The sequence below is a fragment of the Pollicipes pollicipes genome, unplaced genomic scaffold (assembly GCF_011947565.3).
Source record: "Pollicipes pollicipes isolate AB1234 unplaced genomic scaffold, Ppol_2.1 Scaffold_4295;HRSCAF=5057_pilon_pilon_pilon, whole genome shotgun sequence".
In the NCBI taxonomy this organism is placed as follows: domain Eukaryota; kingdom Metazoa; phylum Arthropoda; class Thecostraca; order Pollicipedomorpha; family Pollicipedidae; genus Pollicipes; species Pollicipes pollicipes.
In genome coordinates, this window is record NW_023596461.1 from 41052729 (window position 1) to 41065647 (window position 12919).

The 12919-nt window shown below is 56.6% G+C and overlaps 1 protein-coding gene across 1 annotated transcript in view; it reads left to right on the forward strand.

The window, feature by feature from the left end:
• The first annotated feature begins 378 nt into the window (after positions 1-378).
• The window catches only part of LOC119097548 (uncharacterized), a 44176-nt gene continuing 31635 nt past the window's right edge, over positions 379-12919 (forward strand). Inside the window, exon 1 of the mRNA XM_037220580.1 lies at positions 379-504. Within this exon, the coding sequence (XP_037076475.1) occupies positions 447-504 (58 nt within the window). The 5' untranslated portion in view covers positions 379-446. The remainder of the gene's footprint in view (positions 505-12919) is intronic.

Consider the following 12919-nt stretch of genomic DNA (forward strand, 5'->3'; position numbering starts at 1 on the left):
GAATGAAATAAAATTCGCCCCAAGTTTCGAACACCTCAACATCATCGCATTCCCCGAGTCTTCGGAAGTCGCGGGTGTGTCTTCTGGTCTGGGTCACATCTCTCGCCGGCCCCCCGACGCTGACCGCCCTGTTCGCCACGGCTCGCGCTCCGTCGTCAGAGGCGGCGGCGGCGGCGGCGGCGGCGGCGCTTCCCGCCCGGCCGCAGCCGTCCTCCCATTATTGCCGGGCCGCCGCTGTCTGTCCTGACGTCACGGGAGGGGGCGGAGCCAGGCGGCGGGCGGCGCCTGATTGGCCGATGCGCCGATGCTCTTCTGACAAGGCGGATCCCCTGTCCGCCCGAGGAATCCTCGCCGCCCAGACCGGGCCGGCCACTTGAAGGAGGTGTCGGGTGGGGACCGGCCGCGCCGTGTGACCTTCGACGCTGACCTGGCCGGGTCACAGCGCCATGCTCGCCGCCGGTGAGGAGCTCAGGCGCATGGAGTCGATGACTGCTAATATCGAAGGTGAGTGGCGAAAGTTGTCGCCGCCGTACGTTAGTCGGTGCACGTCACGTTGTTGTGTACGTTATTCAGCACGTTGTTCATTTGGCGCGCTTTGTTTGCTTAAGCATGCTTGATTGTGTTAGAGTGTGGGTATTGTAGGCTCGGGGCGGTGGAAACCCCGGGAGAGATGGGGACAGGGGGCAAACGCGATTTTTAACTCGGTTGTCTCCATGCAACGCCGCAAGGTCAATGCTAAATATTACCCGGGGTTGGATGCAGTTGTCCCTGCTCCTCTTCCCCTTCCCTAGTCCAAATTAAGACGCGAGCACTGTTTGAAGCAGAACAACATGGCAGGCCACTGTCAGTTGTGAGAGTAGGAGTGTCAGAGTCAAGAACTTCAACCGGGAGGTGACCTCTTAATGTCGTGCCAGAAGGCAGGCTTCATGCTCGAGTGTATATCGCTCCAAAAACACAGGTACGCCACAACGCAATCAGGATAGACCTTTAGACCTAGAGGTCTAATAAACGTATAAACAGACCTTTCTGCGAACAACACCGCAGAAGCCCGTCTCGTGCTGCTAACATGTCCCAGAAAGTCCGTCGCGCACAGTCTGCCCCAGCATCCTTCCCCATCGCAAAGGTGGCGCCTCTAGAGAGGCTTTCGCGCAATCTCGGCGGAAGCGCACGCCCGCTCACCGCAATCAGTGACGAACCGCACGGTCCACACGCACCTTCCGCCCGGGGCCGCCAGTTCCGGTGACGTCACTGCAGAATACCCGGCAGAATGCTCCTCCGCTCCGCACGACTTTCTACAAACATCCGACGTGCAGCTGTTGGAACCGCTTCCCGTGTGGCGCCGCTAGCGCCAGCACCGAGTGAAACCCGGAGTCAGCGCAGGGCGCAAACACGCGGTCCGGCCTCATGATCACGGCCAGTTTCCACCCGAGTGGCCGGTAGCGCCGCGGATTTCGCACATCGGAGGTCACACAACTGTCCCGCGTGATGGTGCGGAACGGACGCAGCGTCGGTGTTGTGCGCGTCTTCGAGCGGCACATCGAAGCCGCGCTAATAACTCCTACTGTGGGTGATCATCCCTCCGGACGCCCGCGGGAAGAGAAGGCCGGCGCTGGCGGCTCGCTGACCGGACGGTAGTCACGCGCTGTGCCGTGTGCCTCCAGTCACGAGGTAAAGAGTTAACCTCCGAACCTCGTGCGTTTCCATGAGGGTGCGGCCGGCTTGCCGGTGGTGAGATGAGGAACGGGTTCCGACTGCCGTGTATGGGGAGCGTCCTCGGCTGATGATCACGGGCCGTGTCTGCATTCTTATTCACTGGGTGTGTGTCATTGTACAAACTAGTGTGGTCTCCATTAACGTACATACGAATCTGGCTGTTTTGCACCCCCACAGCCGCTATCTTCTTCGCTTCGTTTTTAGATATACGAAAGGGGTGCGAATATTTCTCCAATTCGTGTCTGTCGAGCAGCCATCAATCTTGTGAGCAATCGTGCCCATTGTTTCTTGATGAATTTTCATGAGTATATAAGTACCTGGCGATAGAGTGTAGTAATAGAAAAAACTTGAACAAATTTGGACTGCCTATAATTAAAGGGAGTGCTCACCATTTGTATGTGTGTTAGCCATCTTGAACATCATTTGGTCCAGTACACAGGCCTGCCCTTTTTAGTTCCTTTAAGTTTTTATCTTCTGAGCTACATGACTGCGAAGATGTGCAGACTTTTTCGGGGAGACTATTTCGAGGTCTTCCAGGCATCCATGACGCCATAATAATGCCATTTAAACCCTGCCACTCATTTGGCCATGCGGCGATTAAGACCAATAAAAATATAAGTATCGACTCGTTCACATATGGCGTTCGTGAGCACGATTTTCAATTATAGTGTCCGATTGGCTCAAAAGTCAAATTGCTCTCAGTCAATGCTGTGCGAGGTGCGACGACATTATCAAACAAAGACGCAATGAGGAGCATTTTTATCAAACAAAGAAATCATGTTGTCTAGAGCAATCTTTCCTGCTTAAAAAGTATACCAATGGTTATAATTTAAGCACCGGAGGCTGCTAAAAGTAAAACGCTATTGAAAGTTGCTTTGATGTGACGTCCGAGATCCCGACATGGTAAAATCCAGTTCAGCCAGCTCCAAACAACCTTGCAAGTTGGCGCCGATTTTGGATGCCATTTTGCCGGCTTAAATAAGAGCAACATGCAAAATAGGAATATATTCTAAGTTCACTCGGTCATGCCTGGGATACCCACTGGCGCATCCCAGGCATGACCGAGTGATGTCACCGCCGGCTCTGGATGCGAGTTCCGTACCTGACCGGTATGTTTTATTTGCTTCGCGTGGTGGATGCGAGGCGATGCGTCCGTGTGTCGTGGGGAAGGGAAGGGGCGGGGGGCGGGGGTCAGTTTTCATATGGAGTCCAGACATCATTCTCCGTCCTGGTTATTCCGACCAAAATGCACGAAGTAGAGATGATTCCCTTACAGCCAGTAAGGACTTTGACAAGTGAGCTGATGTCTTCTCAAGACCACTCGTACGATATATATTGTGCTTAAGTAGACTGGAATCAGAAATGGTTTATACTGCTCCTCCGATCGCCCACGTACATATATACACACACACCTATATATATATATATATATATATATATATATATATATATATATATATATCATGCCATGTGTGCAGTCATACCCATTGCAATAGCGTGATGATTTGACGGGTGCAGTTAAATCTACTATAATTAAGGCAGCACGCAACTGGCATGCCTGCATTATAATTAAGCTGCATCAATCCATATTTTATTCGCGTAGTGGTCGCTCCATATCAAGCGCTTATAAATGCTTTGATGTGAAATGACGTCAAACAAATACTTTATCTTAGTTTTGGCCTTCTCACATGTCAAGTGCAGTTATTTGTATGCATTCGTCCACAAAGCGGACAAATTATAAGATCAAATTGCAGATTTTCTCCGAAGTAAATAAATAGACTCGTTTAGCTTGTGTGCAATTCGACCAAGTTCATGAGTCCTGCTGGATGGTGCAGTTCCAGGTAAATTATACTGCAGCATCATGGGCGCAGAAACCCGCAGGAAGTTGGATATGGAGGGGGGGGGGGGGGGGGCAAGAAGCCCACGGGTAAATATTTTATGATGCAACATTATCAGGTGGTGTAAATGTTCTAAAGTTCAGGTCTAACATTATATTTTCTGGACTGAAATCAGCCTTCCCTGCTCATCCAGATTCCCGCGCTTTTGTTCAACGCGACCTTCGTCATCCGATGCCATGCTCTTGTTCATCGCTTAGGCTCACGAGTCCCTGTTTAATGTCAACCGGACGATGAATCGCTCCTCAGCTTTTGAAAGGCCATTGTTCCAAAAAGGGTACATGACCTCCCGCGTGTTGTAATAGTCTGGGTGCTTGCCGCGATGATCGTAACCAATTAGTAACCAACTTGCTTGCTCGGTACCTTTCACGCGATTTCGTAATGGTGACGGTGGCTTCCATTATTGCAGTTAACCGCGTCAGCTGCTACTTGCTCTACCAATAATTTCAAATGATTTCATTCCACTTTGTTTCTAGCGTCAAACGAGGATTATATCAATTGTTTTACCGAGGAATTTTAAGGTAGTGCCGGGTGATGCAACATTGTGCAAGCTTCTTTGATGCCAGGGGCCAGCACGGCAAGTGAATTCTAGAATTTAGAAATGTGCAAGACTTATAGTTTGAAATGTTATCGTCCTGAGAATATTTATTGTGATTTTGAGCTTTTAAACAAGGTGCAGCCATGAAAAATACTCAGGACATGTGTATAACTGACCTGTGGCCAACAAAGTCAACATTCTGAGTTCTTCTCCTTGAAATCTTGCGCTCTGAGAATGTCTTGCGTTATTTCGGGCACACCACCTCACGACGCTGGGGCCACAGGGGTATGATTTCATTAGAAACGCATGATTTCAGTAAGTGTTATAGTGTCCACAATCGGCATCCAGTCAATGCCAACATACTAATCCGGTGGCCGAGCCGACAATCTCGGGTCCGTGCCGTCACCAGAGAATGTTGTCCCGCGTAGCATGCATTGGAAGCTGACACCAGACGCCTCGCCAGTCCAGCTTTGTCGCCTCTATGTCCGCACTCACTCCATCCATCGAGTTGAAGTTTTGAGAACATCTTGTTTTTCTGAAGTTAGTGCTTCGGTTGGATGCTGCCTTCCTTTCGGAGATACAGACGTGTTCATGTGTCTAAGAGAAGCCTGTCCTCACAAAAGCGTCCTCCTAAAGCCCGGTGCCGAATCCATCACGCTGATTGGCTTCCAAGATACGAAAATGAGACACGTTTGGGAGGCGATCTGATAGAATTAAGCGTAAGGATGCACACTAGTACAATATCTCAAGTTGCACCCTTAAAACTGGTGGAAAATGTTGTTATACGCTGTATAACTTCGTCCACTGCAAGCCACATGCCAGGTACATTTACTGATTTGCATCCGGAACTTAAGTTAATTTCCTCGAATGCCTTAGAGAAAATGCTGCATGGCTTGCAGACTTAGTGAATATCCTTGGATGCCTTTGAGGAGGTACTGCATGGCTTGCAGACCTTCTTGACCCGAACGCTGTGGCTTTTCGAGAACTGTGAAGCGTGCCCGCCCGGAGTATCTGGCGCACGCGCACTAGTCATACATCACGCTGTGGTTGGTTGCAAAACCGCGCTGGTCGAAGCGTGGTTTCTAACCGTGCCTCGAAGAGTCCGTGCTTTTATTTCTTGCACCTAACAAGCACTGTTATAAAAAAATAAGCTGTCCCATGTACAAAGCCATCTCGATACGAAGATCTGGAGCCCAAGTCGTCCCAAGACATTTAAGCGTGCATCGAACGGAGCCTATTCGGTTCATCTAACATTCTGTTCAGAGCTTTTAGAGCTTCAAGCCACATGCGGCGTCCTGAACAAAGTCGACCGTTCCGGCTCGGCCAACAACACCTGAAATCAACGCTGCAGTTTTGTGCCGCATTTTAGCGCGACTTTTGACAAATCAGCTCGCAAATTGCTGCCGCCATCGCGCGCTCGACGAACTTCCTCCTCATTCCGCTGCGTAAGGAAAGGCCCTCGGTCTGAGTCAACACGACGACGACCAATTTTGGCGGCGTGTTTTGTATTGGTAGCTGTTTTGCAGAGCCGGCGCTGGAGCGCAGGTAACCTGGGTCCGGTCGTGCCGCCGCGATGTCGTCCGGCTCGACGGCCGCACCGTTTGATCGCGTCCGAGGGGCACGGCTGGCGGCGTTGCAGTGGACAGACAGATGTGCCTGCCGGGGACAGGGTCACACGGGGTGCAAACACAAGCGTAGCGAGCGATGCGTCTGCGTCTGCAAAGCGTAGCGATGCGGTTTTTAACAATTGTTTTACTAGTTCTCGAGCCGTATGGACTGGAGGCGCTCTGTTCCGGGTGAATGCCTCGCTGGCAACGGAGGCCCATCATGCGGACCAGTTGAGTGTTTATTCTATGCTACGTTAGTCTATATTTCGACTCGGCTCAGCCGACCGGTGCTCACGGTGGACGGCAGCAAGCCTCCACAGTCTGCAGTGACCCGCTCCGTGGATGATCCCCGGAGCCGCGCCGCCTGCCGGGGGGGGGGGGGGGGAGGGCGATGTTTGTGAGATGTTGCGATGTGGCGCAGCGCCGGGACGGGGCAACGTGCGCGTCAATCAGACGCGCGGTAAACAGCTGGTGTCCGCCCGCCACCAAACACGTCTGCCAATCCGCGGCGGCCCCCACCGCCGCCGGCGTGACGCGGCCCGTCACGCCGGCGCGGCAGGGCGGCGAGCACAGGTAGACCGGCGAGCAGGGGCGGCACCAGTGGAGGCGGCGGGGGCGGCTCCGTCATCTCAGGGGCGTTGCGGGCTCCATGGCGTCTGTGACGACCCTTCTGTCTCAGCAGTTAAACCCACGACACATCGGTCTAGGTCCCGGAGCACCAGTTTACCCCCTCCCCCCCCCCCACACACGCGCACGTTCATGAGAAGGACTCCCCCAGGTGTCGTACCCTGGTGACGAGCCTGCCAGTAAAGCCATGGCGAAGAGGAGTACAGGTAGGCTGGTGATGGCGAGGCCCGGGGAAAGCCATGGCGAAGAGGAGTACAGGTAGGCTGGTGATGGCGAGGCCCGGGAAAAGGGAGCAAAGGCAGACTGGCGAGTTTTGAGAGCGGCACAGATACACTGGTGGGGCTCGGGACGAGACAGCACAGGTGTAATCGTATTGGCGGAGGATGAGGTGTAGCAGGTGTGTAAAAAAACATAACTTTTCCCTAGAATAACAGCAATTTAATTTTCTTTCAGCGAATCATATCCGCTTTGGCAGCTTTGCTGTGTCATACTTCCTGAGCATTCTCCACCAGTGCAGGCTGATATAAGCGGCAAACAGCCCGGGGCATGAAGAGCAGGTAAACTGCGGGGTTTGATACTGAGGTCATCGCTCGGACGCTCCTCCGATACGAGAGGTGTTGTCTCTTGCCATGATAACAGCCCGACGCTGCTAATGCCAGCTGCCAGGTGCGATGAGTAGATGCATTGTCACCTCACCCCAGGTCCTCCACGTGCAAGTTACGTGTCGCGCAGCTGTGAGCCGTGTCAAACGGGGCGCTCAAAGCGAGCAGAGAGCTCCCAAATTTGTAGAGTTATTGGGGTCGAACGTCGTTCACCTGAGGGCGAATGATCTCGTCGATGCTCGAGCCTGAAAGGGAGCCTTGTACAAGACAATCGACTTCACTACACGCGGGCCAACCTCACATCAAGCACGGGACGTGATCGCCGATAATTTCGTGGCGAGCGCTCTCTCCCGCCGCCGGTGATCTACCCGAGGGGCCCTCAGCTCAGCATCTCGTCCGTGTGCCCACGAGTCGTCGACACATAATCCCAGTGGGCCGATACAGCCGGCCTGCGTGTTGGCCCGGGTATTAGCGCTGTCAGCGCTGGCGGCTTTACGGCCGGCTGCTGGCAGATAGGCGGCGTGTCCCGTGTCCTCTTCATGTCCACCGCTGTCGGGGATGAGTCTATCTGCGGGCGGACATGTCACCGCGGGATTCACTGCGGTGTCGGCCGATACGAGAGCCGGTTTACGACTGTCGCACGGCGCCAGATAGGAGCTGTTTACCTCTGCTGGCGCCGACGGGATCACGCCCACCCCCGCTGAGGATCCGATGAGCCGTCTTATCATGCCGGCCATTTCTTCATTGCATGCTCCGGACGCCGCTTCCGGGGAAGCCGGCCGCCTCGCCAACCGCACACGCTGGCGGCGGCGTCGCCCAGGGTATCGGGCAAGGCTGTTCCCCCTATTGAGCGCAGAACAAACGCAATCACCTCCAACAGCGCTGTCGCCGTCAGTTTCAATCTCCGACCAGATAAATCCCATTTATCTCGCTGCGTCAACTCATAAATCTGTGCGCAACTCGTCCCTATCGACGGCAGGCGAGCATCGACATCGCTGATGATGCTGGCTATCGTCGAGAGCGACGGCCCAAAGGGCCTCGGGGCCTCGCCGGAATCGATTGGGAACGGGTCTGCATTTCACGTGGTGCAGTTGATTTCAGACAAACCTCGGTGAGGCGTCTCTTGTGTAAATGTACGCGCCGGTGCGTGGTAATGACAAAAGTCTGGTGAGTGAGGAAGTCACAGATGAAGACTTAAGCTGCATGGGAATGATTTATTGTCTCAGGCAGGCCTTGCTGAACGAAAATTGAGCTATTGATGACAGCGGGACATACCTGCCTCTTCGTGGGATCAAAGAGTTGGAGCCATACGCCCCTCCTCCGACCAAGCAACGAGCACGGGGGTCAGCGAGAGGTGATATGGCCGAGGTTATAGAGATCACCCACCGGGAATCACGCAGCGTGAGGCCAACGGCCATACTGGTTAGACCGGTGAGGGACCGAACATCCGACTTAAAGCATCCATTTTTCAGCCAGTCGGGCCATGTTTCATACAGGGGGCCTCAGTTAAACAGCAGCACGTCAGGCAATCATTCCAATCAGGCAGCAGCACACCACCCATCTGCGGCTTGGACAGCGAGCAGCAGACGTTGATACCGTCAGGCGTGCGCCCGCCTCAAGTGAACGCGGACAACAAGGGGTCCCGGTGGCGGCCCCGGCCTGCCGTGAGAGGAGGGCGTGGGGCGTCCGGGCGGCGCGTCCGCGGCGAATGAGCGGCGCTTGGCCGATTGTCTGCTGCACCGCGTCCAAGCGGCCCTTCCTGCCGGCGCCGCCGCCTGACCGAGCATTTATGATCGGACGCGACTGTTTGTAAATGAGCTGGCTCCCGCGGCGGAGATAACGGCCGCGGCAGAGCCGAGAGGCCCTGGCTACCCGGAGCGTCCGTCACGCTCTCTCCTCTCTCTCTCTCTCTCTCTCTCTCTCTCTCTCTCTCTCTCTCTCTCTCTCTCTCTCTCTCTCTCTCTCTCTCTCTCTCTCTCTCTCTCTCTCTCTCTCTCTCTCTCTCTCTCTCTCTCTCTCTCTCTCTCTCTCTCTCTCTCTCTTTCTTTCTCTCTCTACCTCTTTCTTTCTTTCTTTCTCTCTCTCTTTCTCTCTCTTTCTTTCTCGCACCCTCTCTCTCTCTCTCTCTCTCTCTCTCTCTCTCTCTCTCTCTCTCTCTCTCTCTCTCTCTCTCTCTCTCTCACAGTCTCTCTCACCCTCATCAGTTTTCGTTCCCAACTTTCGAAAGCATCGGGAGGGATTTTCCCTTGCCCAGTTGTGACCACATTGGCCGCGTCACACCATGCCCAGCTCCACATGCAACCAACATCACACCGCTTTATGCATTCTAACGCCTTTGTCGCAGCGCTGCAGCAGGTTCACAATGCGGCGTGTGCCTCACAGTGGGCGAAACCCGACGGGATGCCGGTCACCTGTAACTGTCGCGGGGGACTCCCAGAGCGCCACGGGAAACCGGCCGGCCGGTGCTGGTCACCCATGCCATTGTCGCCAAATGGAGCGACTAATCCAGTGCACACATGGGTCTCAAAAATTGCAAGGCGCCTTCGAAAAGGAGAAGATTGGCACATGCGCACCATTATGTTCACCCATTGGGGTCAGTACCCGAGTTGGGCCCTTTGAGCAGAGCTCAGCGCTGTGCCCCTCCCGTCGTCGCCAGTGGCCACGTGACTAACTGCGCGTTGTGCTGAGCAGCCGGCGGCCTTTGTGCGGCGTTCGCGGCTGGGCGCCGCATTTGGCCGCCGTGACGCGCCGCCCGACACTGGGCGATCTCACGGTCGTCCGACTCCGACTCGGACTCCGACTTGGACTCTGAATCGCGGCCGAGGAGAGCTCTTTGAGTCGGTCAGGAAGGCCAGTCCCCTGAGCCATGATTCACGTTTCGTTAGCAGGAGCTGAGAGACATCTAGACTTGGGCCCGGTAACTATCACGGTGTGTATGGTAGGGGGGGGGGGGCGAGGGAGCGTGAGCAGCCGAGCTTGCCATTCTCACGGCTCCCGCTCGAGCCGCGCGCCCGAGATGCTCGCCGGAGCGCCCAAAAATCCTGCTCCCACGAACTCCGACTCTGAGTCACGCCGCAGCGGCCTCCACGCCGTCGGCCACCGTGTGCTCGCCGGCGAAGTTTGCTCAGCGTCAGCGCGGCGGCGACACATCCTGACAGACGTAGGCGCGTCACGCCCGCACCAGGCACCCGCTTCGCCTGACCCGCCCGTTCCCAGGGCGTCAAAATACGCGCGCGATTATCGGCGCCGTTTCTACGTCGTGGATTACGTGGATTAAACGGCTTCGGCCTGTTATAGGAGGTGGATAAGCTATCTGTTTCTTCTGCGGTTCTCGCGGTGTCTCGGCACATGGCCAAATCCCCACAAACACGAGAAGTTTTACCAGTTTGCTCAGGGTAATGCCTGAACAATGATCAAAGCCCAGCCCCGGCCGCGAACACACAGGGGGCGCCCGGCCAGATAGAGTGCTGTAGCGGGCGCTGTCGTGTGTGGTCAAACACTGTGCATCGCTGCAGGTGCTCGTCCGCAGGCCGGCACACCTGGTCTAACGCGGCACTCGTTCGAACGGCGCGTCGCTCACGCAGAATCGGCGTCACGCGCTGACACGCTCAGACTGGAGAGCGGCCTGCGCTGGTTGGTGAACTGAAGCTGCTGCTAGGCTCCGGATGCTCAGACGGATGAGAGCGGATGGTCGGTGACCTGAAACTACTGGCCGGTTCTAGTTCCGTAAACTAGGTTTCAATATCGCTTTGTTCAGCGTGCTCTGCGCTGTCTCGTCATGCTTGGTATCTTCCGATTGATTGCTCGATCATGAGTCAACCAATGGGACATGTACAAAAGGAACAAGCCCTGTAAGGAAAGGTAAGGTACTGTAAAGGTATGAGTACTGTTCCGCTCTTCCATTCGCGTCACATCTTTCTTTCGACCCGATAGTCGCGAAGCCATGGCCGATCGGATTTCCCCCTCTGATGGAAGAAAACCGCGCTGAGCTGAGCTGAGCACCGCGCTGGACGCCTCCGGCCGTACCCTCCGGCCGTACCCTCCCGCCGTACTCTCCGGCCGTACCCTCCGGACGCCTCCGGCCGTACCCTCCGGCCGTACCCTCCCGCCGTACTCTCCGGCCGTACCCTCCCGCCGTACTCTCCGGCCGTACCCTCTGGACGCCTCCGGCCGTACTCTCCGGCCGTACCCTCCGGCCGTACTCTCCGGCCGTACCCTCCGGACGCCTCCGGCCGTACTCTCCGGCCGTACCCTCCGGACGCCTCCGGCCGTACTCTCCGGCCGTACCCTCCGGCCGTACCCTCCGGCCGTACCCTCCCGCCGTACTCTCCGGCCGTACCCTCCGGACGCCTCTGGCCGTACCCTCCGGACACCTCCGGCGTGGGCACTTGCCCCTCCGATTCAGCATCACGCAGCGGGTTTAACGCGGTGGGCACGACGCCTGTGGATCGCATCAAGGACGGATCCAGGCGAGGCCACGGCTGCCACCTTCTCCCCTGGGGACCCACGCGCATCATGTGAGAAGGGAAAATTGCAGGTTCCGCAAAATTGATCTGGGCCCAGCATTGTCTTCGGTCTGCTAGCGCCTGAACGTGGAGCAAAGGCATGCAACTAACGGAACAAAATGATTTTATGATATGCGCACTTATAGTGTCGTGACTCGAATTCGAGAAAATAACGGCTGCTCGGGTGGGACCTTGAATAAGGGCTTGCAGAAATTTCCAAGATCGTGTGCCCGATCTTATGAGGGCCCTTATCGTGTTCAGAGGCCCTTTAACAGTAAATGACCCCTCCTGAAGCAGACTCCCAGAGGTCAGAGCCCAGAGCCTGGATTGAGCTCACCGCTCGTCCCGCGTGCAGACACAGTCACGTGTCACAGACATGCGTCCGCACGCACGCGTCTCCATGAGGCCACTCTGATATGGAGCCTGTACCTGTCGGCACCGGCAGGGAGGGCAACCTCGAGACACTGTCGAAGAAGGCACCCCTGAGACACCGGTGGAGAGGGAATCCCCTGAGGCACCGGTGGATGAGGACATCCCTGAGGCACCGGTGGAGAGGGCACCCCTGAGGCACCGGCAGGGAGGGACCATCCCTGAGGTACCGGTGGAGAGGGCATCCCTGAGGCACCGGTGGAGACGAGGCAACCCCTGAAGGCACCGGTGGAGAGGGCAGTCCTGAGGCACCGGTGGAGAGGGCATCCCTGAGGCACCGGTGGAGAGGGCACCCCTGAGGCACCGGTGGAGAGGGCACCCCTGAGGCACCGGTGGAGAGGGCAGTCCTGAGGCACCGGTGGAGAGGGCAGTCCTGAGGCACCGGCAGGGAGGACAGCCCTGAGGCACCGGCGGGGAGGGCACCCCTGAGGCACCGGCGGGGAGGGCACCCCTGAGGCACCGGTGGAGAGGGCAGTCCTGAGGCACCGGCAGGGAGGACAGTCCTGAGGCACCGGCGGGGAGGGCACCCCTGAGGCACCGGTGGAGAGGACAGCCCTGAGGCACCGGTGGAGAGGACACCCCTGAGGCACCGGTGGAGAGGGCAGTCCTGAGGCACCGGCTGGGAGGACAGCCCTGAGGTACCGGCGGGGAGGGCACCCCTGAGGCACCGGTGGAGAGGGCACCCCTGAGGCACCGGTGGAGAGGGCAGTCCTGAGGCACCGGTGGAGGAGGGCACCCCTGAGGCACCGGTGGAGAGGGCAGCCCTGAGGCACCGGTGGAGAGGGCACCCCTGAGGCACCGGCAGGGAGGACAGCCCTGAGGCACCGGTGGAGAGGACAGCCTCGAGACACTGTCGAAGAAGGCACCCCTGAGGCACCGGTGGAGAGGGCAGCCCTGACGCGCCGACGGAGAGAGCATCTATGAAGACTGGTCACATCAGTCGGTGGACCCGTGATTTCGAGCGACTCAAAGTAGCATTGCTCACTGCGGTGCCGCAGTCACG